Source organism: Spathaspora passalidarum, assembly GCF_000223485.1.
Source record: "Spathaspora passalidarum NRRL Y-27907 unplaced genomic scaffold SPAPAscaffold_1, whole genome shotgun sequence".
NCBI classification, from domain to species: Eukaryota; Fungi; Ascomycota; class Pichiomycetes; order Serinales; family Debaryomycetaceae; genus Spathaspora; species Spathaspora passalidarum.
In genome coordinates, this window is record NW_006767425.1 from 2,067,189 (window position 1) to 2,086,488 (window position 19,300).

At 35.8% G+C, this 19,300-nt stretch overlaps 6 protein-coding genes across 6 annotated transcripts; 4 read left to right on the forward strand and 2 right to left on the reverse strand. All coding sequences in view use genetic code 12, as the record gives it.

Moving 5' to 3' along the window:
• Positions 1-381: 381 nt before the first annotated feature.
• Positions 382-7,434, forward strand: SPAPADRAFT_131427 (uncharacterized protein; the record flags this gene model as incomplete). Its single annotated transcript, XM_007372938.1, has 5 exons — positions 382-2,199; positions 2,308-4,498; positions 4,616-5,311; positions 5,738-6,784; positions 7,031-7,434. Coding segments are annotated over 5 exons (6,156 nt in total), but the record flags the coding sequence as incomplete, so codon positions are not given.
• A 2,557-nt stretch (positions 7,435-9,991) lies between these two features.
• SPAPADRAFT_132742 (uncharacterized protein) lies at positions 9,992-11,467 on the reverse strand (the record flags this gene model as incomplete). The annotated part of the gene is made up of 1 exon (XM_007372939.1): positions 9,992-11,467. The coding sequence occupies one exon, from the start codon at positions 11,465-11,467 to the stop codon at positions 9,992-9,994; it is 1,476 nt and encodes a 491-aa protein (XP_007373001.1).
• Positions 11,468-12,540: 1,073 nt separating this feature from the next.
• On the forward strand, positions 12,541-14,518 carry SPAPADRAFT_58809 (glucose-induced degradation complex subunit; the record flags this gene model as incomplete). The annotated part of the gene is made up of 1 exon (XM_007372940.1): positions 12,541-14,518. A coding segment is annotated over one exon (872 nt), but the record flags the coding sequence as incomplete, so codon positions are not given.
• SPAPADRAFT_131311 (uncharacterized protein) lies at positions 13,822-14,484 on the reverse strand (the record flags this gene model as incomplete). Its single annotated transcript, XM_007372941.1, has 1 exon — positions 13,822-14,484. One exon carries the CDS (start codon positions 14,482-14,484, stop codon positions 13,822-13,824), a length of 663 nt encoding a protein of 220 aa, XP_007373003.1.
• A 193-nt stretch (positions 14,519-14,711) lies between the features above and the next one.
• On the forward strand, positions 14,712-16,347 carry NUP60 (FG-nucleoporin; the record flags this gene model as incomplete). The annotated part of the gene is made up of 1 exon (XM_007372942.1): positions 14,712-16,347. A coding segment is annotated over one exon (1,321 nt), but the record flags the coding sequence as incomplete, so codon positions are not given.
• Positions 16,348-16,434: 87 nt separating this feature from the next.
• Positions 16,435-18,056, forward strand: ERG26 (sterol-4-alpha-carboxylate 3-dehydrogenase (decarboxylating); the record flags this gene model as incomplete). The annotated part of the gene is made up of 1 exon (XM_007372943.1): positions 16,435-18,056. One exon carries the CDS (start codon positions 16,451-16,453, stop codon positions 17,504-17,506), a length of 1,056 nt encoding a protein of 351 aa, XP_007373005.1.
• Between the last annotated feature and the right edge of the window lie 1,244 nt (positions 18,057-19,300).

A 19,300-nucleotide genomic window follows, 5' to 3' on the forward strand; every position in this document is an offset into this window, starting at 1 on the left:
ATAAGAATTTCGCAAAATTTCCCCAAAAATTTCCAAGCCTCTCCAATTATTATACATGACGCTACATAGCAATACATTTCCAGAGTAAACCCAACCCCTTGTTCCCCAGCTATCCTTGAAACAATCATCAAAACAAAATGATTTTCTCAGCCAATGGTAAGGATGATATTTTTGCAACTGGCAACTGTTTAGTACGCCAAACATTAAATTCATGCGTGATTTCTAATTTATTTGTTTTTTTTATTTTTTATATTTTTTTTTTTGTTTATGTTTTTTCGTCCTCCCAATGATCTGATTCTTTTGAACGGGTCTCTCTCTTTTTATTTTTTTTAAATAACATACACCATAACAAAACACCAGATAACACGTGAACAGCTACCAATGCCTCCAACCGATAAGTCATCATCGTCGTCCGCTAAGGATGACATAAGAGGCCAGTTGTCAGATATACAAAGAAAATTATTCAGTAGATCGTCGTCAAAACAATCGTCTCCTGTCCACCAAAATGCTGCCAGAACTGTAACTGGCAAACGTACAATATCAACTTCATCAGACCAAGAGAACTTAGCACCCCATTTCCCGCCTCCAAAGTTGGGTTCTCCTGTGGGCAGATCATTGACTCCTCCTGCTGCTTCTGGTGCTGGTGCTGCCGCCGCTGATTTGGGAACTTCAAGTAGTAGCCGTACTGGTAGTCCGCGTTCCGCCAGCAGCAGCAGCAAGAAATCACATCACCATGGGTCTCCATTGACTATGATTCAACCATCTTCGCCGCAAACTAAAAGTTTGCTAGGTCCTGAATCTAAGGGGAATGACGTGAATTTTGTAGTTGGTTTGAGCGAAAATTTGTTGAGCGAATGTCGTCGATTAACAGCTGAAAATGCAAAATTGAAACCAAAATTAAAACTGGCTTTAGAAGAAATTCAAACTTTCAAAGATGAGATATTCGAATTGAAACATTATAAGGAATTCCAAGCCACCAATGAAAACCAACTCAAGGACAAGAATTGGGAATTGGAAGCCACAGTCAACAACTTAAACGACCAAATCAACCAATTGAATCAGGAGAATTCTAAACTTGCTGGTAAGAATGACGAATTGTCCACCGAATTAGCCAATGTAAATAAACAACATGATAAATTAAACGTAACGAATGAATCTTTAATCAAAAATTTGAATGACTTGCAACTTAATTATCAAGCTCAGATTACTAATTTAAACCAACGAATTGATGCTTTGAATGACGAAAATGACCAATTGCATTTGAAATTAACTGGACCTGACCAATCAACTTCTACAGACTCAGTCAAGGCCACAGCCAAGAATGATCCATGGCTTAACTTGGATGATTCCACCAATGGTGGTGATGACGGTGCCAATGACATGACATTTGATTCCATATTGTTGGAATTAGAAGCTCACGATTTACCACCTTCCAATCCTTCCAATCCCCAATTGGAAATTGAGACGTTAAGGTCCACTTTACAACATTCAAACAGAACAATTGCCAAGTTGAGATCGTCAATTCTTAAAATGAAACGGGAAGATTTGCAATCAACCCCATCCCCAACTAAACTGAGCCTTCGATTCAGAAAATCAAGAAATGAAGTACAACCATTGGGAACATCTTCAAATAGAAATTCCATGATTTCACCCAAAAAGCGTGACTCGAAGTTTTTGATTACTGCTGATGAAGATACTTCGTTCACCGAATTCCCAACTGAAGGTGGAGAATGGGATGATTTTATCGAAGATATTCCTTCTACTACCAAGAAGAGTATAAGCCCGGTAAGAACGAATGCAAGTCCAGTAAGAAGTAATGTATTGTCAGATGTACCTCAATTGGTTGAGTCTGAAGGAGAGGAAGAAGACACCACTATTCAAAGAAAGCCAACAATATTATCGAAGGAACTCTCGACGAAATCAATCGAAGAACAGATTCAAGAATATGTAAAGGCTAATAATTTGATTTTAATACCAGTTGACCAGTACACTGATTTATCCAATAATTCCATTACAACATTAACGAATGATAAAATTGTTAACCTTGCCAAGGCAAAGGGTTATCACGTTTTGTCTCAAGCTGATTATGAAGAATTAGTAAATGAAGAAGAAATGAAGAAGAAGTTGGAAGCTAAGGGATTGATAACGATACCTCAAGATGATTTGACTAAACTCAAACATGATTTGGATTCACCATCAGTTGATTATATCACCTCCAAAGCTAACGAACATAATCTTCATGTTCTTAATCAATCAGATTTCAACCAGTACCAAGCCACAATAGCTGATCATGAAAAACCATCAAAGGTGTATTTGAAGGAAAAGGCAAACTCATTAGGATTGATCATGGTATCATCTGAATTATACGATGAAGTGGTTAAGAATGCGAACGAACCAACAGTTGAACATATAACTTCAAAGGCTAAAGATTTAAATTTACATGTTGTACCTAACGAAGACTATGAAAAGTTGACAAATCCAACCATTGAAGATCTTTCTCACCATGCCGAAAAGCACCAATCAAAGGTAATTTCAACCAATGAATACGAAGGTTTAATCAACCCATCCGCACAAGCAGTGGAAGAGCATGCAACTAAACACAACATGAAGGCAATTACAATTGATCAATTGACCTCTCTTGAAACCTCAATTGCCAAACCAACCTTGGAATATTTAAAAACTCATGCCCCAAATTATAACCATCAAATAATTGATACTGAAGAATTAGCCAAATTGAATAAATTAGCTAATGAACCAAGTTTACAACAAGTTAAATTACATGCTGATAAGCATGACTTGGTAACGTTATCCAAACCAGAATATACCGAATTATTTAAAATGGCCAATGAACCAACTGTTGAAAATCTCACCACCAAAGCCAATGATAAAGGAATGACTGTAATTAAGACTTCGGAGTACCAAACATTGACTAATCCTACAGTTGAACAACTTAGAGATAAAGCTGGTGGGTTCCATCATGCTGTTATTGATAATGACCAGTTGCAAGCATTGAAGGAAATGGTAGATACTCCAGATATTGAACATATTACTTCTAAAGCTCAAGCTATGGATTATAAAGTGGTGGCTAATTCTGAATATACAAAGTTGCATCAACGTGCCACTAACCCAACATTGAACCAAGTCAATGAAATGGCACAAGCATTGAACCAATCTGTTATTCCAACCACACAATTGAATGATTTGAATCTGTTGGCTCATGAACCTACAATTGAACATTTACAATCGATGGCAGAAAAGAAAAACCACACATTAATTTCAAAGGAAAGCTTTGAGAATTTGAATAAATTAGCTCATGAACCTGAAATTGACCATTTGACAAAACTAGCAAGTGATAAGCAACATGTAATAATACCACAACTGACTCATGATGAATTATTGAATCCATCGATTTATGTTGTTTCTCAGAAGGCTCAAGAATTGGGACATGTTGTTGTACCAGAACTGGAATTGGTCGAATTAACTACTAAAGCTAATGAACCAAGTCGAGACCATCTTGCTGCTAAGGCTAAGAATATTGGATGCTCAATAATTGATGATTCTGAATTGGAAGATTTAACAACTCGCGCTGAACGACCAGATTTGGAATTAATCAAGAACCATGCAACTACATTAAACCACAGCGTTATTTCAAACCAAGAATTACAGGAGTTGAAGAAGACAGTTGATTCACCAAGTGTAGATCATATCATTGCCAAATCAAAAGATCTTGGATATATTGCCATCCCTCAAGAGCAGCACGAAGAATTGACCAAATTGGCTTATGAGCCATCAGTAGATACCGTTAAGGAACATGTAAGCAAACATGGATTAGTTGCTATCCCAGTACAAGAACATGAAAAGTTGAAACAAATTTCAGAAACACCTGACATTGGCTTTATTAAAGAAAAGGCAAGTATGTTAGATTCTGTAGTAGTGCCAGATAAAGAATTCGCTAATCTTCAAACCTTGGCCAACAATCCACCACTCGATCATTTGAAATCAAAGGTTGAAACCCATGATCATATAATTATTCCTGCTTCGGAATTGAATGAATTGAAATCTTTAATTGCTAGCCCATCACTTGAGTACATGCACGAAAAGCTGGAAGCTCAAAACATGAAACTTGTACCAGTTGATGAATTTAAGAGTCTTTTAGACATAGCACATAACCCAAGCACATCACATTTGGAATCGAAACTCATGAATTTAGGAATGGCAATGATTAGTGTGAGTGCACTTCTGGAATTGAAACATAAGCTTGCCGAGCCAAGTGAAGAATATTTACGAGAGAAGGCTAACTCAAGACAATTGCAGGTGGTGCACAATGATGAATTAGCTAGATTACACCATGAATTAAATGAACCTTCTGACGAATACTTAAAGAACAAATCAGAAGCCCGTGGTTTACAATTGGTACCTAGCGAGGAATTAGCTAGATTACATCACGAGTTGGAAGAACCTGCAGATGAATATTTGAAGACTAAATCAGAAGCCCGTGGTTTACAATTAATACCTAATGAAGAATTGACTAGATTACGAGATGAATTACAAGAGCCAACCGATGAATATTTGAAGACCAAGGCTGAGGCTCGTGGATTAGAACTAATTAAATCAGAAGATTTAAAACGTATGGAACATGAAATTAATGAACCAAATATTGAGTATTTGACTAACAAGGCTCATTCCCACCAAATGAACTTGATTCCCGTTGACGAATTGACTAAGATGAAGCAAACCATCGAATCGCCTGCTGAAGAGCACTTAGCCACCAAAGCCCAATCTAAGGGATTGCAACTTGTGAAGAATGATGATTTGGAAACCATGAAGAACACGATCGAAAATCCAAGTGTTGAGTTCTTAACTGAACAGGCATCTGCTAAGGGAATGTCAGTAATTGATACAAGGGAATATGTTCTGTTGAAGCAAGATTTGGAGCAACCAACTCACGAATACTTATCAAGGAAGGCGCAACAACAAGGAAAGCAAATAGTTGAAGATAATGAAATGGAACTGTTAAAGAAATTGGCACATGATCCTGAAATTGACCATATCAAGAATGTTTGTTCCAATAAGGGACTTGTCGTGTTACCTACAGCTGAACACAAGAAATTAGTTGAACAAGCGTCTAACCCAGATATTTCTCATATTACCAAAGTTGCTTCGAAGAGAGATTTGGTGGTATTACCTGTGGTCGAGCATAAAGACATTGTTGAGAGATCCACCAATCCTGATGTTTCTCACATTGAAACAGTGGCTGCTAAACGAAACCATAAGGTTGTTCCTAATATGGAATATGATAAGTTAATTCATAGTGCAGAAGTAGCAAAAAATCCAACTATTGAATTTATCAAATCTCACGGGGCTCAATTAGGATACAAGGTGATTCACATGGATGACTACAACCGTATTACAAACTTGGAAGGACAGGCCAAGGAGCAAGGGTTCACAATGATTTCTAGTGATGAATATAAGGATTTGGTCACAAAAGCAAACAAATCAATCGAGGAGCTTGCTGATGAGGAGCACATGGTGTTACTTCCACAAGATAAATATCAAAAGTTGCTAGAAAAATCGAATAAGTCAGTGGAAGAACTTGCTCGTGAGAATGATTTGATAGTTATGCTGAACCAAAATCATCAGAAATTGACAAGTCTTGCAAATAGAACATTTGAAGAATTTGCTAAGGATAATGGCATGGCGGTTGTTACTTTGGAGCAATATAAAAAGGTTGTTGCAGAGGCAGAGAAGTCATTGGAGGAACATGCTAAACAGGAAGGAAAGGAAGTTATCGCCACTAAGGACTTGCAAGACCTCAAAGATGGGATTGAAAATCCTACCTTAGAATACATGAAAGAATGTTGTAGAAAGCATTTGCACAAGCTTGTTCCAGAAGAAGAATACAGTGCTCTACAAGTTAAAGCTAACAGACCAGTTGAAGAGATTGCAAGGGAATCTGGATTGGCTGTGCTCCCATCTGAGAAATTACAAGAGCTCGAAAGAAATGTCGAATCTCCAACTACTGAGTACATCACCAATAAAGCTGCAAGCTTAGGTTTAGTGGCTATTGCAGCTAAGGAATACAGTAATCTTACGAATTATTTTAAGAAACCTATAGAGGAAATTGCTAATGACAGCAACAAAGTTGCAGTTGAAACTACGGAATACCAACGTTTGATCACTCAACTGAACGAACCATCATTAGATCATATTCGTTCTGTGGCCCAGAAGCATAACCATGTACCTATACCTAAAGAAGAATACGAAGGCTTGACCAAGAACACTCAGGATCCTGATTTGACATTTGTAGAAACTAAAGCTAATGATAAAGGTTACAAATTAATTGAACAAAATGCATATGACGACATGCTTGAAAAGGTTAATAGACCTATAGAAATAACGGCTAAAGAATTGGGATTAAGTGTGGTTCCAATCCAAGAACTCGAAGACTTGAAAACACAGTTGCAATCACCTTCTGAGGATTACTTGCAGGAAAAAGCAAAGTCGCTCGATGCTGTGGTTGTATCAACTAACGAATTAAATTCACTAAAGGAATTGGTCAACGAACCATTGGAACAAAAAGCTGGTGCTGTGGGTATGGCTGTTGTAGCAAGTGGTAAACTTGCTGAATTAGAAGAAGTATATAACAACCCAACAATTGAGTTTTTGAAGAAAAAGATATCTGAGCTTGGTTTTGAAATCATTGAAGCGAAAGATTTGGATAATTTAAGACAAGAATCGACCGATCCATCCATTGAGAGAATTAAGCTCCATGCCGAAAATAAGGGTCAAATTGTGATGGAAAAGGAAAATCATGAACATTTAGTGCAAGAGGCCAACAAGACTTTGGAACAAAGAGTAGAGGAGAACTCAATGAAACTTGTGCCACTTGAAGAGTATGAACAGATGACTCGTGAAATTAATAAAACATTGGAACTGAGAGCCGAAGAGAACTCAGTGAAACTTGTACCACTTGAAGAGTATGACCAGATGACTCGTGAAATTAATAAAACGTTGGAACTGAGAGCCGAAGAGAATTCAGTGAAACTTGTACCACTTGAAGATTTCGAACAAATGGAAAAGTTGGCCAAGGAATCACTAGAAGAAAAAGCAGAAAAGGAAGGTAAGAAGGTAGTAGATGTAGATAAATGGGAAAAGATATATCAAGATGCTACTAATCCTTCACTTGAACAAATTTCTAAATGTGCTAAACAAAAATCATCTGTGGTGATACCTGAAGAGCAATACATTGCTATGACCAAGGAATTAGAAACACCAATTGAAAATAAAGCTGAATCTGTTGGTTTGAAAGTATTACCATTGGCAATATTTGCTGATTTGATGAAGCACAAGGAATCACCTTCACTTGAATTCCTCAAGGACAAATCTAGTTCTAGTGGACATGAAATTGTTGAAAAATCACACCTTGAACATTTGACAAGAGAAGCTGCATTACCTATTGAAGAAAGAGCTTCCAGAGATAATATGGTTGTTTTAACCAAAGATAAATTTAAGGAACTTGCAAATCCTAGTGTCGAGAAGTTGAGGGAGTATAGCTCCAGTAATGATCATGCTATTGTTCCAATTTCTCAACTTGAAGCATTAAAGGCTGAAGCTAACGAGTCATTAGATTCACGGGCCAAGAAGGCCGATATGATAGTAGTATCTAATACTGACTACTCTGATTTGGTTTCTCAGGCTGCTAAACCATCGATGGAAACCATACAAAACGTTGCAAGCGAGCAAGGACAAGTGATTATTTCCAAAGAGGATCATGAAGATTTAATAAACCGTGCTAATGCTACCATTGAAGATAAAGTACAAGGAACCGATTTGAAATTGTTAAAGAATGCCGAATATGATGAGTTACTTATCAATGCTAATAAGCCATCCATTGAGCATATCCAACACCATGCTACCGCCATGGGATTTGCTGTAGTAGCTATGGATGACCTTGCTGAATTAAAGGAAAAACTGGCTGAAACTATTGAAGACAAAGCTGCTATGCAAGGGTTAGTCGTATTAAAGAAGAATGAATATGAAGATTTGAAAACGCCATTGGCTGAACGTGCCTCTGCTGCTGGGTTTGCATTGGTTGGTGGTGACGAGCTTGAAAAGTTGAAAAAAGATGCTGAACAACCAGTGGAGGAAAAGGCAAGAGATGAAGGTAAAGTAATCTTGGGTCAAGATAAGTATGATGATATGGTTGCTAATATTGGTTCTCTTGAAGAAGAAATTAAATCATTACAAATCACCTCAAATAATATTGAACCTGTCAAGGAGAAATTGGCTGAATTTGGATATCATGTGTTGCCAGATAATGAATATCGTGATTTAGTTGAACATAGGGACCTGGACCACTTCCTTGATGCTTCTGATTCCTTTGTGACTGAGGAAGACTTACATAAGAATGCTGCCAGAATGAATTTGGTAGTAATATCAGAGAAGGAACTTGATGATCTCAAGAAGGTTGATCAACAGAAAGTGGAAACATTTGCTAAAGAAACAGGTTTTTCATTGATCGCTGGTGGTGAATTAGTTAAATTAAAACAAACATTAGCCGAAAAGGACTCCCAAATTCATAAGATGAGTAGTGAAAACAAAGAAATTTCCAAGGAAGATGTAATGAACAAACTGGATGACTTGGGATTAGTGGTTTTGGAAAAGAAAGAATATCAAGATTTAATTGCACCAAAGGAGGTTTTTACTGAATCTGAATTAGTTACAAAGGCACAAGAACTTAATAAGGTACTTGTTAATAAGGATGTATTTGAAAAATATGAAAATGCCATGAATATCATTGGTGATAAAGAAAGATTGACAGGAGCAAGTAAAGCATTGGGTCTTTTAGCTATTCCTGAATCTCAATATATAGGTACAACCACCAACCCTCTTCCAGATGTTTCCAATGTCAAGGTTGTTCCAGCAAGCTATTTCAACCAATTGCTTAGATTTAAGGCAACCTCTATTGAAAAGGTTTCGGAAGATACCTTTAAACAATATGCAGAAAGTCGTGGTTATGTACACAAGGATCAAATTACTCCAGTTATTCCTCCAAATTCAAGATTTAAGGATGAAGAAACAACAACAACAACACCACCTCAAAAAATATTGGCTCCGCCAACCATGTCAAGATCTACTCCTTCAAGTACTGGATCCAGTGGTCCGAGAATTGGAACATCCGCAGCAGCTCGTTTACCACATTCTGATTCGGTTGCTTCTAGCTTATCGCCTCATTCAATTGCAGAAAGTGCTGCAGATTCTCTTAGATCCAATGCTATGTTCTCGATTGCTACTAATATTTCACTTACTGATAGTGCCATGATTCCTGCCATCACTCAAGTTGTTATTGGTGAATATTTGTTTAAATATTATAGAAAGTTGCGGGCATTGAGTGCTATTTCTGAAACTAGACATGAACGATACTTCTGGGTTCATCCATATTCATTGACACTTTATTGGTCGGAAAATAATCCAGTATTGGCTAATCCTGGAAATGTCAAGACTCGTGCTGCCGCCATTGTTAGTGTTGAGAGTGTTGATGACAATAATCCATTACCTACTGGGTTGTATTACAAGAGTATTATTGTTCATTCCACTGACAAGTCAATCAAGATTACTTGTGCTAATAGACATCGTCACAATGTGTGGTACAATGCATTACGTTATTTAATTAATAGAAATATGGATGAAATTTCCGTTGACGAAGAAGGAGATAATGATGAAGCAGTTGATCAAGTTAAACCTCTCGATGGTGATCATATGCTGCCAAAATCTGGTCAATCACTGAAGAATCTTCAGAGTTTAAGAGATAGCGTTGATCGTCGCGCATTTCCAAGATCAAAGAGTATGAAATCGACTCAAGGTATTTCATCACCCAGAAGAACTTCTAGACTCCCTTCCTTTAGAAATTAGTTTGATTTTATAAAGTTTATATGTATATATGTATAATCTATAAAAAGGATATTTATTTATACTATGCAGAGAAATATACTTATGACACTTTTTCGTTTACTTCTTGTTTCAAAGGTGAAGAAGTCAATGGTAAAGTCTTTTTGGTTTTCAATGATAATTTAGGTCCAATAGTTAATATCAGTACTATAATAACTGCAAATATGCTTACCAATAATGTGATTTTAAAAATCGAATTATAACATTGGTTACCTAATAAACAAACCAAACCACCATGTTGTTCACTAAATTGTGATTTTGAATCATAAATTGATCCAAATAACATAGTGAAATAATAACTTGGTAAAATTGGAGCCATATTAACTACTCCCCAATTATATGAAAAATTGTCCAAACCAAAAGTATCACCGACGATTAATGGCATAATACAAAATGTAAATCCATAAAATAATCCAGTTAATAATGAATTTAGTGGTAAATTGTCATAAGTCCTGGTAGTTAAACTTAATAGTTGAGTTATCATCATTCCAATCGATGGGAAAAACAAGAGCCAAGTTCGTGATTTATTAAAAGATTGTGTAATGATATCACCCATTATTCCAGAAATGATTCTTCCAAGACAGTTTGCAATTGATAAAAGTCCAACTTGGAATTGCTGATCGTGTTGAATTATAGTCTCTGTTTCTTGTAAAAGGATCGGAGTGATATCCACTTCATTTCGAAGGGAATAACTTACCAATGCCTTGACTATGTAGCCGACTGAGTAAATGTACATTTGTCCAAGTGATGCTAAGGATCCAAGAATGATGAAAAGTAACCAAAATTTAGGATTCTTCAACAAGCTTTCGTTCGATAATGCTGCTTCTCCAAACTGGTAATCAGTAGTAACCAGGGGTGATAATGGGAGTGCATCCGACTTGATATCGGGATGGCTGGACTTGTGATACTTTGCAGCTGATCGCTTCAATTTGTGCTCTCGATCAGCAAGAATAATACTTGGAGAACAAACAAGTAAAATGCAAAATATAGAACCCGCAACAAATCCCAAAAAGCTTGAAGTATCACCAGGATAGAAGATTGAAGCAGCCACAGAATAAAATAATGCACTTAGACCATAAAGGGATAATGGTAACGACGTGGCCACCCCTCTAATACTGGGGAAACTTACAGCACAACACTTAAGAGTGACAGAATTAATAGCGGTTGATCCTATCCCGATCATTAGAGTTAACGAACAACTTAATGGTAAATTATGATAGGTGTAATCAAATTGACGTCTCATAATCATATACCCCAGAATGATCAAGGTTCCTCCTAGAGCAAGTGCGGCCGTATAACCTCGTTTGTCAACTAGGATTCCAGCAATGGGGCCACCAATAGCAATTCCAATTGTTCCTGATAATGCAATATATGATGAATCTGATGCAGTGTAGTTTACTTGTCTGGCAAACTGGGGACTATATGATGAATACATGTATAACGTACCACATGTTAATCCAAGAAATGTACAAGATAATAATAAGATTGCCTTTTGAACTGTACGAGGTAATGCGATCATGATCTTATGGTAACATGGATTAGTTGTTGGCAATGGATGAAGTGTGGAAACGTGGTGGGTTAAATGCCGTGCCTGAGTGGTGGTTGTGAAACTAGTAAACTCTTTCAGGGGTGTACTCTTCAAATAAATGTCTTTCGATCAAAGTTTATGAAATGTTTCAAATGCAAATTGGGATTTGACGCTTGGGGGGGAGTTGAGTTGCTATCTATTGTATATTGATTCACAAAAAATGTGGTGATGGGTTTTTAAATGACGTAAACTTTTAAAATTTCGCGTAGATTCTTTTTTGTTTTTGCTGTCTGTTGTTGTTACTGTTTACAACATGTCAACCAAGTGACGCGTAAGACATACATTACAACACTCAAATCTACCATGCTATTGTATGTTCAAATGATTGTTATCCAATGATTGAAAGGTGTAATAGGAGAATATATCATTTACTTTCTTCCTTTCTACTGTGATTGAGTACCATGAACAGAGTTCGTTTTGAGCCAACTATTTATATTGGAAGAAACTAGTGTACCTTATCAGCAAAGTTAATACTTGTAGAGCTTTTTATACTTTCTGAAGCTATCTCCTCTATTTCTTGTTGACTTGAGTTCTCTTATAGATAAAGGAAAAGTTATCAAGAGTGTTGCCAAAAGTTTTACCCACAGTAGTCCCTATTGGCCAAAAAATACTTTAAAGTGAAAGTGGAAGTGGCTGTGTCTTATACTGAATAATCTAGTATCAAAGAGAGTTAGTATAAAATGAGTAGTGCTTACCTAAGTAATCCTCTATTAATACCACTGAGAGCATTGCTTTCAATGCTAAGAAGATTTATTTCATTCTTTTCCTTCCTAACTTACAACCCTATTCTTATTATAAGTAACATTTATCACAATTCAATCAATCCTCTTTTCTGTGTGTGAGAGTATAATTTGGTGGCATCTATAAAAGAACTGAACATCAACTCAGGAAGAAATCGCCATAGTTATTTTTGCAACACTTAAACCCCCTCCCCCCCGCGATTTCCTCCCTTTAGCAAAAAAAAAGCACATCAGATTTCATTTACACACCCAGGTACAGCCACCACCAACACTATGACAAATATATCCAAAGACAAAATAGATCAACTTATTTTAAACTACTTCATTCAAGAAGGCTATCAAGAAGCAGCTATCAGTTTTTCAAAGGAGTTAAATATTGATATCACCAAAAATGCACCCCCTGTTCACAACACTGCCCGTAGCACAGTTAAAGAGAACTCATTTATAAATCAATTAGGAAGAATTAATAAATTAGACGAGAATGAGTTTTCCGATGTTGCTATTGATTATTTCAATAGAGAGGAAAGTACTCCCATGGTTAAGACTGCTTCATTAGGCACCAAGCTTGATCATATGGGAGGATCTAAATTAATTGCAGGGTATTCAACAATTATACCACGACAAGAAATTAAATTACTAATATTAAAAGGATCAATTACGGAAGCTATCAAGAAAATCAGCGAACATTTCCCTACAATATTAGATCTTAATAACTTATTGCACTTTAAATTACTAAGATTAAACTTGGTGGAAATGATTAGAAATCACAAGTTAACCAAGAATATGAATCAAGATGAACGACAATTTCTTGATGAAATTCTAACGTTTGTACGAGAAAACTTGATTAATAAAGTTTCCAACTCTTTCAAATTACTCAAAGAATTGGAAATCACCATGAGTTTGTTATGTTTTAATTTTGATCCAAATGTCCCAAATATCGAAGATCAAAAGGACTTACCTCAGGAATTACGCAATTTATTTAACTTGTCTTTGAGAAATCAATGTTATAGACTAGTTAACAAGGCCATTTTGAATCTTTACGATTTTGATGATGAAGAGAACAAGTTTGAAACCATAGCCAATAATAATGAAGATCAATGGAAAAAAGATAACATGCAAATATACAAAGGACCTAAGTTTTTTGAATTTGATTTATCAAATTTGGACAAGTACGAAGAAGAAGAGGATGATATTATGGAGGCTGATAATGGAGAAGATGAGGATATTCAATATATAATTAACTCAAACAACGGTGGTGGAATTAATTTGAATGACAATAATACTAGTTCCAATGATAAAGACGGTACTACCGTTGAAGAAGAGATTAATAAGTTACAAAGTTTATCCTTGGAATCAAAATTAGAAAGAATTGTTAAACTTTGGACAATAACTGAACAAAGATTGATGGATTTGAATATAATTAAAGAAAAGAGGTATGTTCTTAATGAAGAATATTTATAGGAACGTATAATGAATATCATATTGAAATGTACAAGTACATAAATGTGACAGTAATGGCATTTCTAAGCTTAAGGACAATCAGTGCTATACAAGTATGACACTATCAATGACATTCCCAGTTTCAATTTGACATTTACTCAAATAGTTGTTGTTCTCTGCTTTTGGAACTAATTGATTCTTGTTATTGTAAATCACAACATCATCAATAGTTATACTATGGTTATCTAGATGTTTATAAGCATCAGACTCTTTGAAAATATTTAAAGTTTTATTTCTTAAATGTTCAATCGTTGAACCTAATTCTGGTTCTTCGTTCATTTCGAAATCTTCAGGACTGAATTCAAAATAGTACTTGACAAACTTCTCCAACAAGAATATCTCGGTGCTTAATTGGGTCAACCTGTTCCAGTACAAAACATTATACTTGGACTTTTGTTTCAATTCATAGTATTCCTTCAATTTGTCTTGGTCAGATTTCTTGATTACATTCAATCTAATATGGACATGAGCGCAATGAATAGGAATTTCAGTAAAGATATCCTTGGCGTGATACTCCCATAAGTTTAAGTATATCCCACTCCAGTAAATAGTTTCATAACTAATTAATCCAATGGAAACTATAACCAACAACTCAGTGATAAACTTGGAAGCTGGGGTAGCTAGCAAATCAGCAGTAAATGAGTTTTTCAACAACTGGGTAGTTAGAAATTGATCAAATTCATACAATAATTCAATTACGGTGGTCATAGTTTTCGCCTAATATTACTTGCCCTGGTATATTGGGTTTCTGTTTACTATGATCTTTGAAATTACCGTTTTCGTTACCCGATCTCGCAGAGCCCATATGGGATTTATGTCGTAAACCTAATTCCGAGTGTCGTGTCTTAATGTCGCGAAACAGCCGTCAATTTTTATATTTTTTTTTATTTTTTTTTTTATGGTTTCAGTTTTTTTCTACTCTTCGTTTCAAATTCAAGAATGACAAACTTTTCGTAGTTGGTTGCTACTTAGTACACTACATCAATTACATTCACAGTAATGGATAATAGAAAAGTGTATAAATCCTACAGGGAAAAGGTTAAAGGGGCAGGTAACCATCCTTATAATGGTAGTACTGCCATAACTTCCAAAGTTAAAGGCCTATTAGGTCTATGGAACTCAATTAAACTGGCGAATGCATCACCCAAGGAAACCAAAGAACAACCCCAACCATTCAAGTTTGAACCACCAAAAATTGTTCAATCAATGCCCGGAGCATTTCATACATCATCATCGACAGCACCACCTCCATCAGTTTCTGTATCTTCGTCTGCATCCGTTTTAGCACCACCAGCATCAACACCTTCCACTACTACAGAGGAAGATGCATCACCAAATAAAATATTGTCCAAATTCTTCCAAGAAAAAGGTGATAGACCATTGACTGATATTGAGTATGAAGGAGTAATGTCATTGATGTCTAAATCAAAACACGGAACCCCTTATAAAAGATCAAGAATTAATTCTATAGATGAGACCTTGATTGATCAAACTTTTTCCAATATTGAGCCATCTTCAAAAAGAAAGAAGACTGATGCCACAACCCCATACACTCAAAAAACATTAGTACAAACTCCAAATATTACCATTAGCACCCCTGAATACAATCCAGTGTACCATACTATCCACAATGATACAACAAACACGTCTTTCAACAAAAGCATTCCTTCAATTAAACGAGTATACCAATTTTCTGGGTTACCATCACCTTATAGAACAAGAATAAAGCCACCAAGTTTTATTTCTTCAAGAAGAAAACAACTACAGAGTACCAGAGCTAATAAGACTATGAATAATATACCCGACACTACTGCTACATCGTTTGCACAATCCAAATCATTTGTTTCTGGCCCTTCTACCAGCTCTACTGCAAAGACTTTATTGTCCATTCTTGATGGAAAATCATCACAACAAACAAAGGTAGCATCTGTAACAAACGATAAATTAAAGTTGTTTAGCAACCCATACGGATCAAGAATAAAGAAGTCAAAACCAACCAATGTTTCCATAACTGCTAATGATATCGAGAAAACTATATTATACGATAAATCGGAACCATTGCCTGAAGCTTCTGTCAACGGTCGTGCTACTTTGTCACTGATTGAAAACGGAAGTAAGCCCTCGGATGACCTGACTATAAAGTCCCAAGAAACCAACGGAATTAAGATTGATACCAAGAAAGTTGACAGTGATATCAAAACTCCACTCTTCACATTTGGAAAAAATGCAACACCAAAAGAGTCTGATAATAAACCAGAAGTTTCAAAACCAGATGTTAAACCGGCCAATGTATTCCCTACCACCACTTCAGCTCCTATAACTAATGGTGATTCCAACAGCAACAGTAACAACAATAGATTTGTCTCTGAAGATAAACCAGCTTTTGAATTCCCTAAAGTTGACGTGGTTCATGTTGTAATTGACCAGAAAGAAGTTGATAAATTTAAACCAATGTTTGAATTTTAATAAACCCCTGTCATTTTATATATAACTGTATAGTTTTGTAATTGCGACCTCCTAATAGATGAAAGGTTTTATTGTTGTATGTCATGTGGGTTCTCTCGTACCGGTGATTATACGAGCCGGTGAGAACGTCCGAAACGACACGAAGAAAAAAAAAATAGGCAAAATGAAAAACCTAACAAATAGATCAACTTTATCAGCAAGCTTCACCATGACTAAATCACCATTGAATTCTGTTCTTTTGGTCGGAGGATCTGGATTTCTTGGACTTCATTTGATTGAACAATTCCATAGACATTGTCCTGAAACCAAAATCACCATATTCGATATTCGTCCATTACCAGAAAAATTATCCCAATACTTCACATTCAACCCTTCACAAATTCACTTCATTAAAGGAGATTTAACTGCAGAATCTGACGTTTCAAATGCCATTACTTCCAGTGAATGTGATGTCATTGTCCATGCTGCATCTCCAATGCATGGATTACCCCAAGAAATCTATGAAAAGGTTAATGTTGAAGGTACCAAAAATTTACTTGCCCAAGCTAAAAAGTTAGGTGTTAAGGCATTTGTATATACTTCTTCCGCAGGAGTTATATTCAATGGACAAGATGTTTACAATGGTGATGAATCATGGCCATACCCTGATGTCCACATGGATGGATATAACGAAACCAAAGCTATTGCTGAAACTGCAGTTATGAATGCCAATGATCCAGCCAAGGGATTCCTTACTGTTTGTTTGAGACCTGCAGGTATTTTTGGTCCTGGAGATCGTCAGTTAGTTCCTGGGTTAAGAGCAAGTGCTAAATTAGGACAATCCAAATATCAACTAGGTGATAATAACAATTTATTTGATTGGACCTATGTCGGAAACGTTGCTGATGCTCATGTATTGGCAGCAACCAAGATTTTAGATCCGGAATTCTCACAACAATTGGGTGGTGAAACCTTTTTCATCACTAATGATGCTCCAACATATTTCTGGACTTTAGCACGTACAGTGTGGAAAGCTGATGGTTATGTTGACAAATATTATATTAAATTGAGTCGTCCTGTAGCTATTGTCTTGGGTTATTTCTCGGAATTTTTCCTGAAATTAGCTGGTAAAGAACCTGGTATTACTCCATTTAGAGTTAAGGTTGTTTGTGCTACAAGATATCATAACATTTCCAAAGCCAAGACTATTTTAGGTTATAAACCTGCTGTTGATTTGGAAACTGGTATAAAGTATACCTTAGATTGGATGAATGAAGATATTTAAATATGGTATTAAACTATTGACATTATATTTAGTCAAAAATTATAAGGAAACTAATAAATAGAATGATAAATAACCAAGTATCGTTTATGAAGCCTCTATCTAAAGCAGCCGAATTTTCCCACTCGTTTCCTGTTAAATTGGCCGTGACATTTGTATAATTCCTAACTTGTGGTTCATCTTCTTCATCACTGTTATCACTGTCTTCACTGTCTTCATTTAACACAAGTTTAATCTTTTTGTTTCTAAACGGAGATTCTGATGAATGTAAGGATGAAATACCTGAGTCTCCCTTATGGTCAGTCACTTCAAAATCAGACTTTGGATGAACCTTGCTTTTGATGGAAGTAACTGCCTGATCCTCTTCGTTATCAATATCGTTAGACTTGCCTTTTTTCTTTTTGATCTTAATAGTAGAATCATCATCTTTCTTGAATGGCAAACTACAAGCATTAATTTCACTTAATTCAACACAGTCGTTCAATAAAACTGTCAAGAAATTAGTGGAAGGATTTCCAGGACACAAATGATAACATTCTTGTTCAATACTTTGTAAAGCACAACATTCACAAGCTAAATCATCAGGTTTACACTCGTCTAATCTTGTCAAAACATCATTGCAACATCCAGAAAGTTTAATTAAGTCATTAGGTTCACATTTATTAACAGGTCGTGGATTTGGATTAATATAAGTACCATATTCATTCAGGGAAGCACTTACTGAAACAGCGGCAACAACAAATGGTAAATAAATAAACAAGAATTGTAAAGTTATAAGGAATCTTGTGGTTTTATTCAACAGTGTGACTGCTTTCATGGCTGGTTATTTTGGTTTAATTGATTATGTGTTGTTTTTTGTATAACCTGATTACAAAGAAACAATTGCAAAAGTTTTGAACAAAATGTTGCAAAATTATACAAAAAATGAGAAAAATCCAAAAAAAAAAAATCCAAAAACCAAAAAGAGAGCAAATTTTACCTCTAACAAAACTTTGTCCATATTGAAGCAATGATAATAATTTACCCGATAAATCTCCCAAAAACAATCAGCACCAGAAAATAAGCCAAAGTCGACTTATACTTGGTGTACTCGTATTTAGAGTTCGTATTGGCGGATGTCGATTGATCGTTACCAGGTAAACCCATTTTGATACTTTCCAAATTAAGAAGACGCCGCACAATTCATATTTTACTCGGCTATTACAATGCTAAACAACTCAGCCCCCTTTCGTTAATTGTTACAAAAGGTTGCACACACTTGACAAATGTACATATTAAGGTATACAAAAACGATAAGAGTAGTTTAATACCACAAAGTAATTCCTATGTAGAAAGAAAAAAACAAAGAAAGAACGAGATATAATGTATCAAGGTTGATTTATATGTAATAATAGTATGCAAAAAAGTTATCGTGTAGTCACCTTACTTAAAGCCGAAATAAAATAGTGCGACAATCATAATATTTGCCCAGATTTTTTTGCAATCTCCTTTGCCTCACAACTGTCGTTGTTAATTGCTAAAAACTAAATTTCGTAAAGACCACATTATTATACGTCAGTGTCTCAGAAGCCCCATAGTTAGTGTACGTCATCTGCAAGACCAGTAATTCATCCGAATAAGATACGGTAGTGCAAGAAAGATTTTGGGTGCAGTTTTCTTAGAACCTAGACGTAGTGAAATGAAATGAATTAGCGCGATGCAGACCAAATGTTATTAAATTTTCTTGTCGTCGATCAGCTTATAAACAAATTATACGATCATAAAACAACGTACTGAAGCTAAGTGCCAGATCTCTGC